The following is a 23,598-nucleotide window of genomic DNA, read 5'->3' as shown; positions in this document are numbered from 1 at the left end:
CATGTAGGTTATTACCTCCGTACTTTGGTGCCCTTTTTCTATGTCCTCATCCCATGCACACAATAATTAGTGGGTCCATTTCCACTAATCACATTTAGTCATGGAATGATCCTAAATCATTTATCTCGGAGTACTCTGTACTTTTCTAAATAAATACATCAGTTTGACTACTTATTATATTAGTAATATACTGTTTTTTTTTAATGGGCAGAGAGCCACAAAGAGCAAGGTAACATACAAATAGTATAGACGAAATTCGATCTCAGGTTTTGAGTGTCATGTTAGTGATATATCAATATACAATTTTCACTAATAATTTGTTCTTCGAGTATTGACATCTTCTTTTATCTATCTATATTAGAGAATGTTTGAGTTCTTTGACTTTTCGGTGTCTTCCTGTCAAATATCTATCATACCCTTACTAACATGTTAAGTTTACTTAAGTAAATAAAAAATTAATTCTATCTTTCCGTTTTCTAAACAACTACATACCTCCTTTCACCTTTGTTTAAAGTGCATGAACACTAGTAAGAAATGACTTGTTAGAGCAACTCCAATTGTTGAAAAAGGGACATGCTCACAAAAATAAATTAACATGTGAGCAAGTAGCCTACCATTGTTATAACAATGACATAAACCGCTGTTAAAACCTTGTAGCTATTTTGGGCTACGTAGCTCACATAAAATATAGCTCAAATAAATAAATTATTTAAATTAAATATTATAGGGAGATACAAAGTAGTGTAGACCATCAATGTGATAATTTGTAGTTTTAATCAATTGTGGTTAGAAATTTAATGTGGCAAACATAGCCACATGTTATAGCTCACCATTGGAGTAACTCTCAAGACCCTGTAGATCACACAACACCTTAACCACTACTCCAAAATTTGTTTTTGTTTATATTTAGGAAACAAATTAAACTATATCTGAAATTTGAGGCCCTGATCTGTTGTTCCGCTGCCCAAAACCGCCACTGTACGAAGCTCCAATAAAGGGAAATTTTCAACTTATTTTTACCATATGTACACATTTTATAACTCATCTACACAATCTCCATTAGAAATTTCCATTACATCAAGAAACACCAACTCTTACCAATTTACACTTGAGAAAATCAAGGAAGTAAACCACCACTACTGATAGTTCACCCTGTTTTTTAAATCTTACCCTATCGTTTTCCAAGCAAGGGAATTTGACAGTTGCAGAATGACAATGTCAATGTCGTTGCCTCCACTCCTGGATGGCAGAACGAAGGGCATGGTTGGGGACGAGATTGGAATGTTGAAGTTGAAGATTGGTCATAGGGGACGTATCATGGTCGCTATCAAGCCACCCTTGCAATGCTTCTGCCTCATAAGTGTAGCCATCCGCTGCAACATGCGGATCTTTCATCACTTCCTGAGAGTCGCGCACCAATAACTTAATTTATTAGTCCATAAATCAAATCAAATCAAATCTAAATCAAAAGTTTACAAGAAACCAAACCCAATACATGTTTTGATATATTAATGTACCTGGAATATAGGACAAATGAAATAAGATGGAGCTTGACGGTGTTCTTCATCTCCAAGATGGTATGATGTTGAACCGCCACATGAAGTTCTCATTGGCTCCAGAACCCTCCATACATCAGACTTCAAATCTGGTCGATCATTTGCATTCTCCTCGCAACACCTCAATGCCAGCCGAGCCAATTGCTCAGCTTGCACAAACGGCCACTCCCCTGCTGAAGTATCCAACACGGAATCAAAACTGTTTTCATTTAAAGCATCTTCCAATTCACCTGTTACCCCAAATGCTGGTTTTCCAGTCAGCAACTCCAGTAGTATCATTCCAAAAGAATAAACATCTATGGCAGGTGTAGCCACTCCTGTTATAAAGTACTCAGGATCTGTATACGAGGAGCTGTTCGGGAACTCAGTAGAGAATAAATTTTCTTGGTCCGAGACTAGGTGTGAGAATCCAAAGTCACCGATCTTGCACGTGAAGTTCGAGTCAAGGAAAACAGAGGCAGGCTTTAGAGCACAATGAACCACTCGTTCAGGTACACAGGAATGAAGAAAGATTAGAGCACAACATATCTCAGTGGCAATCCTTATTCGGGTTTGCCATAAAAGAGGAGTATTTCCCGTGGAATTTAATCTTTCTTGAAGGCTCCCATTGGGAAGATATTCATAGACCACAGCCCAGGCTTCAGGGCAAACACCCATAAGAGTTACCACATTTGGGTGTCTAAACTTGCTCAATATCTCAACCTAATAGATCACAAAAGGTGTGAGTGGATTTCAACAATATTTCTATTTTTCATCTAGTTAGATTCTTTTAAACAAGCTTAATTTTAAAATCTCTTCTTTGCAGTAGCTTTCAAGGCATGCAGAATGTTCTACTCAATGCAGATTACGGGGAAAGAATGAATAGACTTCCATGATCTGAAATCCCAAAATTGTTGGTTAAAACAAGAAGAGAGACACTAAATTCAATTGGATATTTACTTATTTAGCAAACGGCGCATCTTAAGGTGCTAAAAGTTTATCTAAAATAAGGAGAATATGACTGTGGTGCAACATAAAAGTTATGTGAGTACCTCTTGATGAAACTCTCGGGGACCTTGTGGGCCCTCAGGGTGCCACATCTTTATAGTCACTTGTGTATGAGAAAGAGTACCCCTATAGATGCTGCCATTCTCGCCTTCCCACAGTTGTAATGATGGGTCAAAGTCATTAGTTGCTCTTTCGATCTCTGCAAATGTTAATGTGGTGAAGAACCTGGGACTATCAGTTTTGGATGCTGCCTCAGCAGATTGATTCAACAATTCTTCAGCCGTCTTCAGAACATTGTCACGTTCGATCTTCAAGTCATCTCGTTCTTTTTCACAAATTTGCAGCATGTCAACATTATAAATAATCCCTTCCTCTAATTCCTTGAGCACTTTATCATAGTTTTCAACTCTGCTTTCCAACACTAAATTCTGGTCCATCACATCCTGGTATTCTTCCCTGAGCTTGTCTCGTTCATTCTTAACCTTTTGAATATCTCCCTCAAGTTCTTTGTTTTTACTCATTACCTCTGCATATACACCTTCTGATGATATTTCCTGTAAAAGCAGCAACCAAGTGACTGGCAAATGGTGCAAGGTACGTGTTGAAAAGTTTCAAGTTTTATAACTAAACGGCACCTAAAATATTATTCGTATGCATGTAAGTGGTGAAAAGTCGATATACAGTAAGTATTTGAAGAATGTTTGAGCATTTTAATTGGGGCTAAAACTTTTAGCTGGAGATAATTAAAGGAAAGTGATAAGGAATCATGCAAAGCGTAATTTGAATTTAGCTTTTGAACCTTCTACCTCACATCATCACAATCAAGGTCCAAAGAGACCCTTTTTTTTTGACATGGTACCTTATGTCAGCATGTTGAAGGTACATGTCAGTATGTCAACCATATTCTGGTGCGAAAGAACTGTACATTAAATAATGTCACTACGGCTCATAGAAAAAGCAGAACAAAATCAGCTTACTTCACACTATGGCAGTAGAACAATTTTACAGTAAATGCCAGCCTTGAAATTTCTGCCTTGAGCATGGCTTACTCTAAAACTGCTAGTTAATGATTTAGACAATTCTCCAGCTACTCTAAGAAGACTCACAGCTAGCAGAAGGTTTAACAAAAGAACTTAATACTCAAACAACAGAGCACCTCGTAGGCAAGAGTTTCATTTTTTTTGATAGTCAAAAGCAGCATGATTTTATTCTAAAAGGCGAATCCGTCATAACCGTCCTGGCCAAACAAACCATATGCCACATGGTACATGGCACATAACAAAACTAGAACTTGGTTAGACAGTTGTACATACCTGTGCAACTGAACGAGGAGAATATAAATGACGATGATGATTCTGGTTGAATAATGGTTCTGTGTGAAGTTCAGACTGCAGTATTTCATCCCATGCCCAGTTATGGTAATTAGCTTCAAGATCTAATTCAGGCGGAGAAACATGAGTTTCAATGTTGTCCATAGAAGGAAGCTTAGTGACTCTCCCAGTACTCATTCCAAATTGAGATGATCCTTCACCGAGAAGTAAGTCTTCACTCACAGCTGTAGATTTATTGCTTTGACCCATCAAAGAAAGGGATTTAGAGTTAATGGACCTCTCATTTTGAGCATGTATTCTTGCTTCTGAACTACATTTCCTGAAGAAAGTAAAATGCTTCAGATCAGTACCCCAACTGTTGATAAAATTAGGTACATCATTAGCAAGAAAACAAAGACAACGGGGATTGAAAAAAATTCAATCATAACTCTAACCTGCCTTCCTGCTAAGTCCCTATAAAATTTAAGCATCCTAAAATTTAAACAAACACAACGACCAATTCCATTCGAGATCTGCTACGTTTATTGGGATTTCATTAGACAACTTAAATCAGACATTTGGTACATTTTTGAGGAAGGGTGAATATTGATCTGATTGTATCATGAAATTGGGGGCCTAAAACTTTTGGTATACAGATACCTGCCTTACCCGGTTAGGAGCTTCATTGCAGGGAAAACAATGGCCTTCTAGACTTCTATGTCAACAGAGAGAATCAGGCACCAAATGCAATAAAGGTCTGCAAGCCCAGGCACTTCCTAATGTAGGGAATTACTATGCACGACAGGCAAAAAAGGAAAGTGACTAAACAAATCGCCTCTAGTAGCTATCCTTTTCATTCTTAAGAAAATCTAGATTCAAGAGAGCTTTGTCCTAAAAAAATCTAGCCATGCAAGTATTCCTCACTAATCAACAAGTCATGAACTTAAACAGCTAATGTATCACCAATTGTGAAACTCCTGTCCTGATAAAGTTTCTGTAGAAATACTGTGATACAGGTATTACCTAGATAATGAGGTTGCGGTACAGCTATGAGATCTATAATTTTTAAGAAAAACATGGAATGTATGATGTATACCTCTGATGGATTAGATGCCCCTTGCAGACAAACCAGATGTGACACTTAGCAGGAGCATGCTGCTGCACATAAACTGCTTTCTTTGACACGAGTTCCATCATTTTCCTACATATTTCATGGCAATATATTAAAAATTTCATTCAATGGTCTCTCTTTGCTAGTAATATAAGTTCAACCAGACACAACCGAGGTGATTGTTTGGCTTTATACACTTGGTCTCTTGAAACTCAATGTTGGCAAAGCATGAGTTGCCTTTTTCAATATAGGAGTGAAATTAATCAGCAAAATGTCATGCAATAACATTGTTGCATTGACAAACTGGAAGCACATCCGCAAAATTATGTGCATTAGCCAAACCAGCATCATTGAGAACAAGATTTTCCTCATTCACCGGTTGAAGTTTTACACTCAGATGGAAATTACATGAAATCAAACAGAACCAAAATACCCACTTATACATACGTGTGATAGAGGTCATCTTGTGCAGCACCCATGACAAGTTTTTCAATATCGTGTTCAGCAATAAGCTGCAAGATCCCCCTCTCAACTGAGTCCATCTCAATATAAAGCTTCTCTGCTTGCACCTACAACAGCGATGAAACACAACATTGAAGCCGAAAAGTGAAAAAAATCATCTCATAAGACCCTGATTGTTTGCAGAAGAAATGAAGTATTCAAGACCAAATAAATCATCAAGTAACAAAACGATTACCCCAAACTGGCGACAAAAGTGAATATACTCATCTAAGGTTTTAAGCATAAACTGTCTCTCAATTCCTCGGTATGCCCTGACTTCCTGCTCTTTCAAGGAGCTCCAGTGGAACTTTTCACCCACTACAGGTAGACATAAAAGATTTTCTTAGTAACTTATCATAAATGGCCTCTGATTGATCATACCTAAATTCACAAGCTATTCAAGACCAACCGATCCTCATCCTCCGAAACACAAAGAAACAGTGAAAATGGCGGGGGGGGGGGGGGGGGGGGGGGGGTGAAGGGAATTGAGATCTATCTATGAACATCATCACCAAAAAGATGCTTTCTTTCATCACGAATTCTACCCTAAACACATTTTAGCAAAATAGACAAAAACTCTTTATAATTAACCAAATTCCGCAATCTGCATTTACTAATTAAGATGAACTCACTTCATAGAAGACAATGGGAATTAGAAGAACCAAGAACTCTCCCCTACCGGTACAATACTAAGTAGAGTGGTAAACAACAAAAAGTTGATCACATTGACAACAATGACAATCACTCCGTAATACTTACAGGATAATAATGATAAAAAAAATTCCAGAACACTAAATTCTTTTTTAGACAAAACCCAATTATGTTCACAATATGATAAGAGAGTTCATCCTAGTCTCCCTAGCAATATCAAAACCCGAAATTCGAATTTCACTGAATTTCTTTTACATGCCACCTCTTTGTAATGATATAAACGCCATGCCACGACACTATAATGATGCAATACCTAGACACTTCAATTATGCAATACTTCAAGCCACTGGACCGAAGAATTTCCTGTATCTATTCCAAATTGAGCAATAAACAATAGGGAAAACAATCAAGTTTTACCCTTAACATGAAACAATCATCAATAACCAATAGATAGTGCAAACCCAGGAAATATTTTCAGAAATATACATTTAAAAAACCCAAAAAAAAAATAAAAAATTTGAGGGAAAAAAGAAGAAATTACAAATTGGGATGAAATTGTCAGGCTGATGAACATGCAGAATGGAAATTGTGCGGCCACCGGAATTCTGGATAGCCCAAGAGAGAAGGGTTTCGTTTTGCTTCACCTCTTTCCCAACTGCAACGTATAGCTTCTCTTCTTTTATGGCGGTTATAGCAGTTTCAGTATTGCTGACATGATTATCTTCAAGCAGTATCAAATCCATGTTTTTGGGGTTAGTTTCTGGAAATCAACTCATATGAAATTTTGATGAAAACCCCAAATTGATTCTAAGCGAAATTTAATGGTAGAAGTTGTATTGGGGAAGATTCAGTTGACAATTTGACATCTTCAAGTCAATTGTTTTCTCTTTTTTTTCTATTTTCTTGTTACTCCGTCAAGTCGTCAACTGAAGTAAGAAAACAAGAGAGGAACTCAAGTTCCCAAGTCCAAGGGGGACGTGTCTATACGGATACAAATGAGGTACCTACTAATTTGATACTCCGTATTGGGTATTGAGAATTTGAGATTAATATTTAATGCCACGATATTCGTCGCCCGCTTTTACACATGTCGTCCGCTTTTTTAATGGTAAAAACCCGATATTACCCTTATACACCCCCACCCCCCACCCCACCCCAACTCATACATCACTTTCTCTTTTCATAATATCTCCACCTCTTTTCCACCGGCGACACCACTACCGGCATCCACCACCGTCATCCACCACTTCCACCCACCAACGTCGGCGCACCACCATGAACGAGTTTGAAAAGGGTCCCAAGAAAAAGTTAAAGGCTAGCTTGTCGGGTCAAGTTGAAGGGATGCCGCCTCCAACATCGTCGACGGCCGAATTACATGTTAGATTTTTTTTTTACGGAATAGGGCCAGAAATCATATTCTTACCTAGGTATGGAATAGGAATTTCAACCCTATTCCATGTAAAACACGGAATAGGGATCTTGACCTTATTCCATGTTTTACATGGAATAGGGCTAAGAACCCTATTCCATTCCTAGGTAGGAATAGGAATATTGGCCCTATTCTTACCTAGGTATGGAATAGGAATTTCAACCCTATTCCATGTAAAACAAGGAATAGGGATCTTGACCTTATTCCGTGTTTTACATGGAATAGGGCTAAGAACCCTATTCCATTCCTAGGTAGGAATAGGAATATTGGCCCTATTCCAGCCTAGGAATGAAATAGGGATCTCAACCCTATTCCGTGTATATGTTGCATGTTTTTTTTTTGTCCGTTTATATGGAGTAGGGCTCCCACCCTAGGATAAAATCGGGACCTCATCCCTATTCCCGCCCTAGGCCGAAATAGGGATCTCAGCCCTATTCCATGTTTTTTTTGTCATTCTTGTATGTCATTACAAAACACCGAATAGGGCTCCTATCCCAATTCACGCCCTAAGACAAGATAGGGATCTCAGCCCTATTCCGTGTTTTTTCTATTTTGTCGCCATTATAAAACACGGAATAGGGCTCCCACCCCAATTCCCACCCTAGGACAAGATAGGGATGTCAGCCCTATTCCGTAATTTTTTTTTGTTAATACGTCAATTTTCCTGAATTAATTCTTCATCAAAAATTTATTACATTTGTAATTATTATTTAATTGTTATTTTTTATTATGTTTTGTATTATTAAATAGATTCTTTTTTTAGGGTCATTTACCAAATAAACACATCGATTTTTTTTTCCTTAACTGATTATTAACTTAATTATAGTCAACAAACAAACTTAGTTCTAGTCAACATATAAACAAACATAATAAAAATTCATTTATGTTCTCACCCAAAATTTCACTTCAATCACGATGATGACGATAAAAGGTGGTGGTGGTGGCGGCGACGGTGGAGGTGCCGGTGGTTGAGCTCACGGAGTGGAGGGAGTGACAATGATATGAATTGAGGTGGTGGTTGGCGGGCCAATGATGACGGTGGCTAAGGTGGGGCCGACAAAAATAGTGGTTGCCGAAATTTGGTGGTGGTTCTAGTGAGAGAAAGTGGGGTAAGTGAGTGGAGAAGTGGGGGTGAGTGAGGGTGGGGGGTGGGGTGAGAGGGACAAAAGGGACATTTCCTTAAATAAAGATGGGCGTTTTGCGTAAAAATGGGCGTCGAATAGTAATGCCCATTGATCCATTATTTTTTGAAAGGTAAAATATTACATTCGTAAGAAGTTTCAATGTAGTAAATCATTTGCGTTATTTGTACTAATATATATGATGTGTTGGTATTAAAAGTGGTTGTAATTTAAGTGAATTGGGTCCAATTTGATAACAACCCACTTGACGTTTAGAAACCCTCAAAAACAAGAACGGGCAGTAAATTAGTAATAGTAAGTTGGGGGCCTAGGGGCGACCGAGCTAGGGCCCTAGTGCCCTTAGGCCCCTAGATAGGGACTACCGATTCAGATTAAAAAGAACAAACATGAATCCCTAACTTCCCTTATTTTCACATAATCATAAGGTGCAAGTCTATGATCAACAAAGACAGTTGGAAAGTAACGGTACACCATATTTACCGTGAAGCGAACTGGGCCGCAGATTGGCTTGTGAACTATAGTGTTGGTATGGAGCATAAGTTCTTGATTTTTGAGACGGTCTCTTAGACCTTTGTGCTATTTTAATGGAGGACTTTGGAGGAGTGACTATAGCTCGGACTGTGCTTACATTAGCAGCTTAGTGCTTAGCGTCTTTCTAGACTTAGTTGTTGTTTGTTCTGTCTAGTTTCCTTTTGTTCTTTTAATTTCTGTTTAAATTTCTTTTCTTTATTGTTGTAGCTTTTATATTTGTTTAGGGACTTTCTCCCTCGTTTTCACCCAAAAAATAAATAAAAAATGAATCTGACACAAGGATATGACCTTATTATTACAAGACTCTGCACTACTACCACACGACTCCACACTACTAGCACATGACTCGACACTATTGCAAAGAGACACATATAAAGACTTTTTCCTTGGACGTTGTATACAATCAGATGGGGGGAATCAATCTTTCTCTTCTTTTCAACTCTGGTCCTGCAAAAAAAGGGTAAGAGCAAGTTATAATAGCTTTGTTCTTCTTATCCACATGCTTTCTCCTAGCCTTCTTTCCGATGCAACGACCTGCCTTCTTTCTTACTCTAGCTCCTGGTTCAAATATCTCATCTTGCTGGATATTAGACTTGAAGAAAACATTTCCCCTGTGCTCACTCGCATCTCCTATATGGTGATAGTTGTCTGTAATGATGCTCATGGACTCATTCTCTGACTCCTTTTCCTTGGAACCAAATAAGTTGTATTGAACATCCAAATTTAAGCTCTCTTCTCTTTGATTTTTTAACTCCTCATTTGTGCCACTATCAATTGAAATCTGTTTTGTCATATCCACCTTAGAGAAGTCATCCAACTTTTCCTCATGACATTCATAATTTCTCTTCATAATATTACCTAGACCACCACCTATTACTCTAATTGGTCATAGGAGATGCGACCTTAGAGTTGAAATATTGAATAGATTTGCCTCTCAACAACACCTGATAGTCTTTCTTTGAAATAGACAATGATGAACCCGGCCACCTTCGATTAACAAATCGGTAATTGGGTTCCCTAGCTTAGAATTCTCAGAGTTTGAAATACTTGTAACATCTTCCATCATCTCCTCCTTCACCCCTTCCAACACTGTAGGCATGAGGTTTTCCTCAACAGCATTAGAAGATTCTGACAAACACTTGTCTTTCGTGGTAGATAAAACTGGCTCAGTGACTGTATTATTCAATCCCGAGTGACAATCGCACACATTTTTCTCATAAATAATATGATCCTTCTCATGAAGCGGAACTTGATCATTGGTATTTTCCTTCACCAATACCCCTTTAGACTTCTTTTTTGGTGGGGATAGGCCAAGTCCTAACCAAATTGGGACATCATCTAGAGAATGTTTTCCTGACACCTCATTTGCTCGGGGCTGTTTAACCTCCTGAAGCTTCTTACAAACCTTTATATTTTTAGGATCATTATGAGAGGCCATTAACAAGTCCAAGTAGGCCAAGTCACTTCTCCCTATTTCTATAGCAACCATGGCTCTTCTATATGAAGCTTTCACATTGCTCGGGTTGAATTCCAATATAATCGTACAAATTTTACCTACTTGCTCAAACTCCCTTTTCCTACTAAAACATGCTGCTGAATTTAGAAGAATACAATTAGCCAAATCAAAAAATTCAGCTCTATCATCATTTTCCTCAAACTGAAAACAATCAAGAATAATTCCAGCATAACCATATTTTACTAGAGCATCTTCTATATTCCCTTGTTTGAAAAGAAGGTTTCCTGCCTCCTTCATATCCTTTGCAAGATCCAAGACATCCCTTGGATTTTTCGATTTTGAAATTAATTCAATGAAAAGTTCATCTTCTTCCGTAAGATCACCCTCCTCTGTGAGAATTCGATTCAGCTCCCCTCTAAAATTATTATAAGTCTCCAAGAAACACATTTTAAAGACCCTAATAAAATAAGCACCAAAACAACAACAATCCATGCAAGAAGAAGTACCAAAAAGGTAAACTTCCAAAAACCACCAAGCAACTAATATCAGAGAAAAACTAAAAAATAACTAAATAAACCTTAAAACAAAATAGAAAAAGGACCTCTTAGTAATCTAATTGAACACAACCCCGCCGAAGATACTGCAAGTCCCGATCAGATGATTATACAAGAAGACGACAACTACAAAGCTGAGAAAAATGAACTCGCCAGAGATCGGAATAGGTTGTTCAGGTCCTTCTCCGTCTCCGGCAAGCTCAAGCAGATGATGTTTTGCTAGACCCAAGAATTTTTAAGAGAGAGAATACCGAGAGAGTTTTTTGGGATATCGTAACAGTTCTTTGTTATTACAAGCTGAATCAAAATGGGCAAATTTATAAAATAAAATAAAACATTTAAAACAAGCTGAACAAGTCATTACATACACTGATACACATGATTGCAGGCAGCAGATATGCTAACATTTACATTCAATATTTCAACGTAGAGGATAATTCTTTACAAAAGAATACACATATAACCCCTTAATACTGTACAAAATATCAAACAATGCCAGAAAGCAGAGATTCAGAAGGAGAATCACAAACTGCACAAAAAGATAAAACATTCCATAGACTTTTTGGTATTAGGCATGAATTAGATAAACTAAACAAGATTGTACTTCTGCAGCCACTCCTGAATTGCAGATCGTAAAGCACGGTTAGGAGTAAGATTGTGGCTATCAAGTTTAAGATTAGTCATTGGTGAAGTATCACGGCCACTTTCAAACCACCCTCTAACAGCATCTGCTTCATATGTAAATCCATCAGCAGCAAAATGTGGATCCCTCATTATATCCTACATGTTCCAAGTTAAGAAAATCCAAACTAAATCATATTATATACTTGTATACAGACTACAGTTTAAGTATACTTCTGACAAATGTGTCAAAACAGGTTGGAGAAAATATAAAGGGAGAATTTATGATTCAAATACCTGAAAAATGGGACAAATGAAATAGGATGGTATCTGGTCCCCGCTAACAGGCTGAAGAGGATTAGACAAGCTTTTAGTTGAAGTCATCAGTGGTTTAAGCCCTCTCCAAACCTCCGAACCAAGGTCTGGTCTGTCTTTTGTATTTACGTCACAGCATTTCAAAGCCATGTGAGCCAGATGCTGTGCTTGTACAACTGGCCAATCACCCGCGGAAGGATCCAATATTCTATGAAGATGATCATTCTCTAGAGCATGTTGAACCTCTGTCACTATGTTCAAGGAAGGTCTTCCTGTTAATAACCGCAACAATATAATTCCAAAAGAGTACACATCTGATTTAGGTGAAATTTCAGGGTCTAAATAAGAAGTGTCATTGAGCTCATTCGTTCTGTTAATCTGTTCCTTAGTTGGGATAATATGGCAGAAGCCAAATCCACTAAGCTTGCAGCTGAAATTGGCATCAAGAAGTACATATTTTGGGCTTAAATTACTGTGTATAATGCTGCAAGGTAGGATAGAATGGAGGAAGTTGAGGACTGAGCACAATTCAGTGACTATATGGATTCTTGTTCTCCATGGTAATGGGGGAGTGTTGTCCTTGCAATTCAGTCGGTCTTCAAGACTTCCATTGGGAAGATACTCGTAAATGAGAGCTAAGGAGTCTGGGCATACGCCGATTAGAGTCACCAGGTTTGGATGACGCAGCTTGCTCAATACATCAACCTACAAGCAAAGTACTAGAATTTATGCAAACCGCGGTAATAATTAAGTCACCGTTCAAAATTGAATTACTAGTATTGCTGTAAAATTGTATTAGTGTTTCTCCTTAAAGTTCTTTAGTAGAGCAAAGAAATGAATATACTTTTAATGATCACCAGAATTCAGAACCAAAACATCTCTAATTAACAATGCTTGAATGAAGTATGAAAAGAAAGTGAGTAGTTAAATATTCTCACCTCTTGTTTGAACTTTGCAATACCCTGAATGGCCAGCAAACTATTAGGTTTAAGTATCTTTATCGCCACTTCGGTGTTATGCAGGAAACCTTTGTATACACTGTCATTGTCTCCTTCCTGAATTCTCAATGATGGATCAAATAACATAGTAGCTTCTATGATATCTGACTGGGAAAACTCACAGGAAAACGTAGTATTATTTGAACTAGATGGCTCCAAGAAAACCTGTTTCTCCAACACATGAACTACATCAACAGAATCATCATCTGCGGATAGATATACGTCAAAACTATCATCATAATCCATTCTCATTTTATCACATTGCTTCTTGTTCTTCTGCAATTTCTCTGTGAAGAGAATTCTCTCTTCCATTTCCTCCACCTCGAGATTACTACAGTCCTCAATTTGTCTTTCAAGTGATGAGAACTCACCAGCTGCTTGGGTGAGCTTTTTCAAATCCTTACTTAGTTTGAACTGTATAGCTACAAGGTTCCTTGTCACCTTGGTTAGATCATCTTCAGCCGACTTCAACTGCATATGTAAAAGTTGTTAAATGAGTGATTTATTGTTTCAATGGAAAAGCCCTTTTTTGGAAAAAAAAAAAAAAAAAAAAACTTACCTTGTGAATTGCATTCATGGTCTCTTTCTCAGCTTTCTGCCGCCTCTCTGATTCTTCAGAAGCTTCTTGTCTTGCTCTTTCAGCTTTTTTTAAGGCTTGTTGAAGTTGACCAAATGGATCATTGCTTATGATAGTTGGCTGCTAAAATAAGTACAAAAAATTCAGAAGCTTCCGAAAAATCATAAACAGAAATTATAATTCTGTTACTAATAAAGTAATAAGGTTAGTTGGAGAGTGATTTTGGGCTTCGAGGTTATTTTGGGAGTCTCCAATCAGTAAAGAATATTATGGAAAACAAAAAGTTTCCTTGTATCACTTTCGACACACAAAAGGTGATAACTCATTCTAGTAATTTAAACTCGAAAGTGATAATAACTAATAAGTTATTGATAATCTGATATTATGACTCAAGATGCAAAGAAAACAAGGGCTAAATGTCTACCAGTACAGTAGCAGGTGAAGAATCATGCTGCATGTTTTGAGACAGTGGTGATGAGCTACCAGCTGATTCAGCTGATGGTGAATCAACTGATTGTTCTGAATAGCTCAATCTGTTCAACTGATTTTCTTCTAGACGGTGGTTCAGTTGCTTCGTGGCTTCCCTATATCCACATGTTGCTGAAATCAGTATCTGTATTCAGTATTTTATTTCACTGATCCTATAAATCAAAAGTAAAGCCGTAAAAGGCATGCTGTTGTTGAAATTTTTGTAAAATCATGTCATATTTGTTCAAAGTTTTGACAAGTTGGAATAATGCGACAACTGATTCTAGTCAGAGGGAAAACAACGTAATGCTTATTTGAGCAAATAATAAAAAACAAAAGAATACTTATTACCCTTCTTGATTACAAAACTTGTGTCTAGTAATTTCTGATACCACACAAATTAATCAATTTAAGAGATAAGAATCTAGTAGACGCAATAATTATCAATTTGAAGTAACACCAAGTCACCAAGAGAATGAACATGTATTGATTAAATTTAGCAAGCAAAATACACCTTGTATATATTAGACGACCCTTGTATACAAACCAGATATGACAGAAATCAGGAGCTTTATTAAGGACTTCATTAGACTGTTCTGAGGTGGGTTTTGGTTTTATCCTGCAATATCAAGGCAACAAAACAGGACATGTCAGTCTATAGATTGAGGTGCGTTTTTATCAGAACATGTACCATATGATATTTGTCGTTGCTCGATATAATAATGCCTAGAACATGGTCACTAATATCAGAAGTAGTTATAATAAAATCAATTACTGTAAAATTATAGAAACCGGAACAGAACAAAAAAAAAATGGAAGTGCATTGCAAAATTTGTATCTCCACCTCAAAAATCTGCTGTTAGAGCCTGCACCCATCACCAATTTCTGTATCCCCAATTCAGATATGAGTTCCAAAATTCCATCAGTTACAGACTCTTTCTCGATGCATATTTTTTCAGAGGGAACCTGCAAAAAGGAGCTCAATCTTTATTCTAGTTTACATACATATGATAACTCAATTTGTACTTGGTACTGTTATGATCTGGGAAATAAACTGGTGTTGTTACAGATGGGGAAGAAAGAGATAGTACCTGTTTAAGGGCATACATTTTAATACAATCATCTAACATTTCTTCAACCTCTTGTCTTTCCAATTCTTGATTGACCTCCGATTGTGTGACCGCCTTTAAAGGAGATCGAAAACCATACCCTATATATTCAAATTGGATTGTAAACAAATGAGAATCCAAGCAAAGAGATGGAAAAAAGAACATCAAATTGGAAAGTGGAAACCCATAAACAAAAGATTATACAAACAACCACAAGAAGAGTAAATCAATCTAATCATATTACTTTTTGGTCGACGGATCTTTTGGGTAGGCACATGAACATGAATAACACAAATGGTCTCCCCTTTTGACATCTGTAAAGCCCAATTTAGAGTTGATTTTCTATCTTCAAACTCTTCTTTCCCTACAGCTACATATATCTTGTTTTGATCCTCCATAACCATAAGACAAGAACTTAGTAAAATTCAACTGAAATGAACTTTAAAGATGATGAATTAAGTTGCCAAAGTCACAGAATCAGGATTTTATTTTATTCTATTCAATTACAAGTATCATAAGTTTAGATTATTATAACTGATACTGCTAATACTTCAACGATAAGTATTTTTATAATAGAATTGATCAAGTCTGAAAGCATATTACATCTAGTTGATCAGTTGATGGCGACTCCATTGACGGACTTGGCTATACTGCTATAGTCATCAAGTCTTTATGTAAATGACCTTATGTTCTGTAATAGCAGATACTGAAGATGTCCCTTCTTTCTCTGAGATTATAATGTCGGTGTGAAATTCATAATCTGTTATAGTGTTATGTTCACTCTGAAGTTCGTGTATGTTGCAGGGATACAATAGGTTATACGACTGACTTGTCGAATGGTTTCATGATGTTATGCATAATTGGCCTCTTTTGACGCCAGTTTGGTCATTCTTTTTTTCCACAACATATTGTTCCGAACAACTCATTTTGCACCTCTAATTATGAAGACAGTCCATAGTTGCAACTTTACTATCTCTTTGGTCTAATTTCTTGTCCAAGTTAATACAGTTTTTGGATGCCTTTAGAATAAGGTTATGTGAAAGTAAGTTTTTGAGCTTTCGTAATGTAAAGTTGACCATAATGAGATGGAAAAAGATAGATTTGTGACAGAAAGACCACCAATATTCCTATCCAAGATTCAAACATCTTACATATTTCAACATGGAATAAGTAGATCTGTTTCTATACGCATATTTCCAGGATCTTGGAGCAGTCAATTCAAAAACACTGAGGGGAGGCCGGTCAGGAGGGTTTCCAGTTGCCAGCATGAAATTTTGATCTCCATAACGACAGTGCAGGAATGACGGATTGTAGGTATGAACACCAGAAAAACACTTACCTGACTTTTCTAAATTACTGGTATTTTGTCCAACTTATTTTAGCCGTGAATCGAAGATAAGTACCCCTAATCTGAACTTATTTTTTCTATAACTTTTTTTAAAGGGGGTAAAAGATAAATCCTAAATGAGAAATGTGGGCAAACCTGAGAGAGTAAGATATACGAGGTTTTCTTTTTTGTGATTGTACCAACTGAAAAATATTTAACCGCTGCTGTGATGTTGCAGCCATTCTTGAATTGCTGACCGAAGGGCACGGTTAGGAATGAGGTCATGGTTTGCAAGACTCACATTAGTCATAGGTGAAGTGTAATGACCACTCTCTAGCCAGCCTCTGATAGCCTCTGCTTCATATGTAAAGCCGTCCGAGGCAATTTGTGGATCCTCCATTATTTCCTGCAAGATAAAATCAAAGAATTCAACTGATATATGCAACCAAGAGAAACAAAATATCAAACAAGGGGTCCTTCTCAAAGTTAAACCCCTAACCAACCTGGAAAATAGGGCATATGAAATAATGGGGTGCTCGGTCCTCAGAAGCCAGCAGAAACTTAGACAAGTGTTGAGATGTAGCTTTCATGGGCTCTAGAACCCTCCATATATCCAATGCAAGGTCAGGGCGATTCCTTTGATTCATATCACAGCACCTTAAAGCCATGCGAGCCAACTGCTCAGCCTGGACGAAAGGCCAATCTCCAGCTGTAGGGTCTAATACACAAATGAGATTACATTTATCCAAAGCACATTCAACTTCCTTTGTTATTCCCACGGCTGGTTTACCAGTCAATAAGCGCAACAATATAACCCCAAAAGAATAAATGTCGGACTTAGGGGTAAGCTCTCCGGTTGCAAGAAACTCTGGATCCATGTGTGTGAAAGTGCCCTTTAGGTCAGAGGTAATGAACCCCATAGTTTGCTCCACAGAGGTTCCCCCATTTGAGATTATGTGGCATATACCGAAATTGCGGAGCTTGCACACAAAATTATCATCTAATAGTATATTTGCGGGCTTTAAATCACCATGTATAATGCTGCTAGGCTGCCTTGAATGGAGGAAGTTGAGAACTGAGCATAACTGTGTAGCTATTTGGATTCTTGTTTGCCATGGTAGCGGATGAGTGTTGTCCTTGCAGTTGAGTCGATCCTCAAGGCTACCTCTTGGAAGATACTCAAATACAAGAGCACAGGACTCAGGGCAGGCACCAAAAAGAGTCACAAGGTTTGGATGCCGCAACTTGCTTAAAATATCCATCTGAAAGAAAAAGGATATCATTTCAGAGATATGAAACATGGAATTGAATATGAAATGACAAGATATAAAACAGGAAGAATCCTTTTAGAAAAGTCGGATATATTACAATACGATAAACTCCAAAAGTTAATCTCTAGGTCCCAAAATTCATACAAGCTATCAATTTTAGTTTAAAATTTGTGCGTCCCAGGAGTATCATAACATGGAAGTCCAACTAACACCATCATGGTTCATGGCAGCAGAAAATCATAGATCAAAATATAATCAGTGAAGTATAGGCATCACATGCGTAAAAAGGCAGAACTTGAATCCTTGACAGCATATATGACACCACATGCTATAACAATCTCCATCTGTGTTTCCTGGGAACGTCCTGTCCATTGTCATTCAGTTAACCCTCTAAGCTTCATACTTTCATAGTATCAGATTAATTTATTTACTTTCAATTATGGTAGATGTGTAGTGAATGTGGAACCCCCTTCCCTTTCTCATCCATGCCATTGGGAACATTTCTCAAAGCAAGGTTGGCCACAGTTGTCAAATTACCATACATGTATGACTACATTTCAGAAATTTACTTTTGAAATTATATTCCATTCAGTGAAAAGTTCAGGACCGTACTAAGCTGTCAAACCATGAAATCTATTACACTGAATAACCAACAAGACAGATCATTTTTTCATCAGGGAAAATTAAAAAATAAAGACGGGAATAAGATCATCAAATTTAGTAGAATATTATAAAACCATCCAATAATACAAAGAATTGAGAGAAACCAACAAAAAAGTGCTCTATACAAAACTACCTCCTTTTTAAACTCTCGAGCGCCATGAATTGTGTTAGGCTTGAGCATCTTTATTGCCACTTCAATGTGATGTAGGAAACCTTTGTATGTGCTTCCATTTCCTCCTCCCCCAATTTTCAAGGATGGGTCAAAGTAATTAGTAGCTACCTCTAGATCTGATAAGGAGAATTCAGAGAACATAAGAACACACGAGCTAGATGGTCCCTGAGAAAGTTGTTTCCTCAACTCTTTCGCTTCTAGGAGAGCATGATCCCTTTCTACGTGCAATTCATCACGGCGATTCTTGAACTTCTGTAACAAGTCCACAGCAGACAATAGTTTATCTTCCATCTCCTTTTCCGAGTTGCAGGATTTCTCAAATTGGCTTTCCAGAGTTAACTTCTGATGCAATGCCTCCTGGAGTTCCTGCGAAACCTTTTCCAACAGGCTCTTTGTGACTTCAATTTCCTTCTTATTCTCAGCCAGCTCTTCCTGTATCTCTTTCCTTTGTCTCAATTCCTCAAAATACAATCTTTGAGCAGCTTTCACCTAAGCCCCCGACAACAAAATGGTGATATGAAAAGAAAGATATATGGAAATCAAACAGCCCTACCCTAACCTTTTTAAGGAAAAAAGGACTAAAGTTCTTCATATACATTGTACAAACATAATTGGAATCATTTTCAAAGATAAAAAGAAAATTCCAGATAAGGATACCTAAAGAAGTTTGTTAGTTCCATCAAAATGGTGACTCGGCGTTTTATCAAAATGGAAGGTCTTCAATGACGAAGGCAAAGCTAATCATTCAAGAAATTGTAAAGATCGCAAAAAGTTTTTTTGTACACTTACTTTGCGAGCTGCTACCAAAGCCTTTTTCTCAGCTTTTAGACGCCTCATTGATTCTTCAAAAGCCTCTCGCTTTGAATTTTCCGCCTCAGTCATGGCTTGCTCAAGCTGCTCATATGGATCATCATCACTCATTTTATTTTCCTCCTGAAGAAAATAAAATTCCTGAACTTGTAAAGTTACTCGGAAGTGGCAATAGCAGCAAAACAAGCCTATTATATTGTCAGAAGATGACAGCTGATGTATCTATATCTAAAAGTCAGAACACTCAGAGAAGGGTGATAAATTTATTACCAAGACACTAGGAGGTGATAAATCCTGATACTGGTTTATTGTCTGAGGCAGAGCCAACAACTGTAGACCAAATTCTCTGACTTCTTTGATTGCAAATGATGAACTAGGAGAACTGAGAACTGATTCCATTTCTGATAAGAAAGTTGAGGACTGCGACAAACTGACTCCTGGTGATTGATCAAAACTATCAGGGCTGCTTTCATATTCATCAAAATCTGGAAGTCTCAATCCAAAACTTAATTCTTGACTTGAAATGCCTGCGTCAGGCTTATCATTGTCTGAGACATTTGATGGTCTCCTCTCAACATCCACATATGGCTGCTTCACGCCTTCCCTAAAAACAGTTAGTTATGGTGCTAAATTAGTATTGGAGTACTAAACTCAGAACATTCAAGATTAAAGGACACCATCACTTTATTAGTTCCACTAAACTATTTCAATACTCAAAAGTTCCCTCATAATCCGTTTTAGAAGTTACAACAGCATGTTAGTATGCATCTTGTTGAGGCTTGGGGGGTCCATTTGCATGCAGTGATACCCTTCAACAGTAGCCCATTAAATATGCTATTTTAGAAAGACTTATACTTCTTTCTTTTCTTTTTTATATTTGTAGAAGGAAACCTATTATTCCGTAGGTAAAAGAGAGAGCTATGTGTTCAAGTAAATGCAAAGAGATCGAAAGGGCATAAATACCTTGTATAGATAAGTTGATCCTTGCATACAAACCAGATGTGACAAAAATCAGGAGCACAATGGAGCACATAATTGGCCTTCTTAGACAAGGGTTTTGTCATTCTCCTGCAATATCAAGCCTCAAATTGTAAATCTCAGTCTACAAGTTATAGGTACTCTGTATTACTCTTACTTGTGACAAAAATCTTTCAGTCAACATACCTAGAACCTGGTCACTATTTGTCTAATATCATACAGTAACTTGCTTCAACTATATCAAATAATATAGAAGTACATAGAAATTTATATCGCACCTCGAATATTTACTGTTAGGGCCTGCACCCATCACGAAGTTCGTTATCCTCAGCTGAGATATGAGTTCCAAAATTCCATCAGTTACAGTCTCTTTCTCGATGTATACTTTTTTAGAAGGGATCTACAAAAGGAGCACATTGTAATAACTGGTTAAGCTAAAGTGAAAATAAAAGAGGCACTGACATAACATACAGATTTTAATACCTCCAACAAGTAATAATCTCCAAGATCTACATAATATAACATCAAACGTAATTTCAATTATTCAACTTCCACTTAGTATTAATAATATGGATTTCATCAAAAACATGGTGAAAATTCATACCTCTTTAAGGGCACATATTCGAAGGCAATCATCCAGCATGTCCAGGGCCTCTTTTCTTTCACATTCTTGAAACGCTTTGACCTCTGCTTCTTGGACTGAACTAACAGGTGCCTGAAACCCATCTGCAGTAGGGACCAAACAAAGAACACAAACTAAAATTACTTAGAAACCAAAGGATACCGGGAATTGAGTCATTAGGAAACCTAAATATTTGGTAAAAGCATCAAATTGGATCATTAAAAAAAATCAATCAAATTATGGTAAAACAACATATTGGATCACTAGGAAAACACAAATTATAGTGAAAGCATAAAGTTCGGTCATTAAGAAACTTTCAGTCAAATCATATTAAACCATCAAATTGGGTCATTAGGAAAACACAAATCATCATTATCATTATCATTATCATTACCCAAAAAACATCAAAATTGGGGAATTAAAAAATCCAATCAAATCATGGTAAAACATCAAACTGGGTAATTGCGACGGCGAAAATCACCAACAAACTGTAGAATTGAAGAGAATTGTTGAAATTACTTGGAAGAAGAATCATTTGGGCAGGCACATAAACATGAATTACACAAATAGTTTGCCCTTTTGAAAAATTTAAAGCCCAATTAAGGGTTGATTCCCTTTCTTCAACCTCTTTCCCTACTGCGACATATAAGTTGTTGTCCATAATCTTCTAGTTTCCACTCTAAAATCTCTCTCCCTTATTTTCCAATCTTCTCTCTTTACATAGGAATTAAGGGTTACAACCATAAACAAATTCTTGGTAAATTTCAACTTAAATGAAGATGAAATGGCCAAATTAACCCAAAAAAAAAAGGGATATTTAAAACCAGAAATTGAGATTAATACCTGAGAATTGATCCAGTCTATGTGCATTTTAGTTGATGGTGACTCAATTGACTCCATTAGTGCATCACCTGTCAAGGAGGTTTGTATGTGAAAAGTTCCCTCCTCTAATTTTGATATGAATTTCCAATTTCTGGAGTGGTCCAATGAAAGTTGGGTTCAAAATAAAAATGCGTTTGAGAATGGCGACTTTGGAGGATTGCAGAGTACTCCGTGCTAACTAAGGCTGTCGGCGTTGGGGCGCCCCTCATTAGTCATTAGCACCAAAAACAAAAACTAAGACCATCGGTGAAACCTCTGTCGTCATTAGCATCAAAATCATCAGCTTTTAATTTCTAAGAGTCTATGCTGCAAAGGGGAAATTCGCTTTATCCACGGGTAACCCTAATAGATGCCAAGGTCGTATTTCGTGGGGTATGCGAGGACTTCGTCAAGCAAAAAATGTTTTACTACAAGGTTGTGATTGGAAGATTGGAGATGGAAGCAATGTCATTGCTACCTGTTTTTGCTTCCCATATTCGTTTAGCATAGGCAAAGGTGTGAAATGTCAGTCACTTTATTCAGGCTTCGGAACATCCTTGGAATGAAGCACTCCCGGTAGTGAGTAAAAAAAGTGCTCACGAGTGAAAAACGGTGAGAATTAAAAAGCTCGCACACCACATCAATGGGTAAAATGTAAAATGATCGTGAGGAAAATGAAAAAAAAGCTTGCATGGCGTTCTGTTTTCATTTTTTGCTCACGAAAATCTGGGCCCCACTTTCTATTGTTGCCAGCACAATGTCGTTGTAATCCAAAAAAATAGGTAAAGATTCCCTTTTGCTCAAAGTGCACAGGCACGGCCCAATGGGCGCTTGACAATGTCACACCCGGCATCATCAACCAATTAAAAAAATGTGTGCAATTTACTATAGCTATTTTATGTTAACGGCTAATTTAGCCGAAAATAATTAATTAAAAAATAAATAAATTACACCAACAGTCATAAAATTTCAAGATCTATAAATAGAGATCAAATTTGCTATATTTTGAAACACTTTCAAAAATCATTTTTCTCTCTCTAAAATCATCAAAATCATTTTTCATACTAAGTATTACTATAACTTGTGTCAATGGCTAATTAGAGTTCATTTAAGTTATTAATATAATTGAATAAATACAAAATGGATGGAGTATGTGGGAAATAGAAAGTGTGGTGGGGTTTAGTGAATATTAAAAGTAAAAGTGGTGAGGAGTTTTTTTTAGTTCATTGGTGGGATGAATTTGTTGTAACAAAATTTGTATGTGAGGAAAGTGATGTGGAGGAGTAAGAAAGTAGTTGAGAGATAGTGATGAGATTTTTTTTCCCCCACTAGTGAGAGTGGTCTAATCAGAAATTCTTTTGAAAACATTGATGCAAATGCTATCTTGTCTGTTGAGCTTCCTTTAGGTACAGTTCCAGCCCGTTTATATTGTACATTTCTTTTAAGTTACTATGGGCTATTAAAATCCTTAAAAAGTGGAAGCTTTTTATTTGGAAGATAATGGTGGATGGGATTCCAGTGAAAGCCAGTCTGGAGCGGAGAGGGATCAGTTTAGATGTAACTTGTGACTTATGCAGT

At 37.1% G+C, this 23,598-nt stretch overlaps 3 protein-coding genes across 6 annotated transcripts; all 3 read right to left on the bottom strand.

Annotated features, from left to right (window-relative positions):
• Window positions 1–992: 992 nt before the first annotated feature.
• LOC110789609 (U-box domain-containing protein 33) lies at window positions 993–7,097 on the bottom strand. The gene is made up of 8 exons (XM_021994313.2): window positions 6,658–7,097; window positions 5,662–5,783; window positions 5,412–5,533; window positions 4,950–5,054; window positions 3,857–4,193; window positions 2,588–3,097; window positions 1,518–2,258; window positions 993–1,401 (listed from the first exon to the last, which is right to left on the bottom strand). Exons 1-8 carry the CDS (start codon window positions 6,857–6,859, stop codon window positions 1,219–1,221), a joined length of 2,322 nt encoding a protein of 773 aa, XP_021850005.2. The 5' UTR covers window positions 6,860–7,097; the 3' UTR covers window positions 993–1,218.
• Window positions 7,098–11,610: 4,513 nt separating this feature from the next.
• On the bottom strand, window positions 11,611–16,823 carry LOC130459106 (U-box domain-containing protein 33). 4 transcript variants are annotated; one of them, XM_056837594.1, is made up of 9 exons: window positions 16,800–16,823; window positions 15,299–15,417; window positions 15,052–15,173; window positions 14,722–14,826; window positions 14,164–14,323; window positions 13,722–13,862; window positions 13,103–13,633; window positions 12,147–12,869; window positions 11,611–12,008 (listed from the first exon to the last, which is right to left on the bottom strand). In XM_056837594.1, the coding sequence occupies exons 2-9, from the start codon at window positions 15,335–15,337 to the stop codon at window positions 11,817–11,819; spliced, it is 2,013 nt and encodes a 670-aa protein (XP_056693572.1). In that variant the 5' UTR covers window positions 15,338–15,417; window positions 16,800–16,823; the 3' UTR covers window positions 11,611–11,816. The 4 variants fall into 4 exon arrangements, with proteins under 4 accessions (XP_056693572.1, XP_021849239.2, XP_056693570.1 ...); XM_021993547.2 differs by lacking the exon at window positions 16,800–16,823 and adding an exon at window positions 15,561–15,871; XM_056837592.1 differs by lacking the exon at window positions 16,800–16,823 and adding an exon at window positions 15,561–15,871 and having other exon boundaries at window positions 13,722–13,859.
• LOC110788912 (U-box domain-containing protein 33) lies at window positions 16,316–21,926 on the bottom strand. The gene is made up of 9 exons (XM_056837591.1): window positions 21,679–21,926; window positions 21,142–21,263; window positions 20,816–20,937; window positions 20,523–20,627; window positions 19,830–20,163; window positions 19,539–19,700; window positions 18,711–19,238; window positions 17,147–17,905; window positions 16,316–17,049 (listed from the first exon to the last, which is right to left on the bottom strand). The coding sequence occupies exons 1-9, from the start codon at window positions 21,818–21,820 to the stop codon at window positions 16,858–16,860; spliced, it is 2,466 nt and encodes an 821-aa protein (XP_056693569.1). The 5' UTR covers window positions 21,821–21,926; the 3' UTR covers window positions 16,316–16,857.
• Window positions 21,927–23,598: the final 1,672 nt, after the last annotated feature.

This window comes from Spinacia oleracea, chromosome 2 (assembly GCF_020520425.1).
Source record: "Spinacia oleracea cultivar Varoflay chromosome 2, BTI_SOV_V1, whole genome shotgun sequence".
In the NCBI taxonomy this organism is placed as follows: Eukaryota; Viridiplantae; Streptophyta; class Magnoliopsida; order Caryophyllales; family Amaranthaceae; genus Spinacia; species Spinacia oleracea.
Note: the sequence above shows the minus strand (reverse complement) of the source record. Positions and strands in the feature narration are given on the sequence as shown.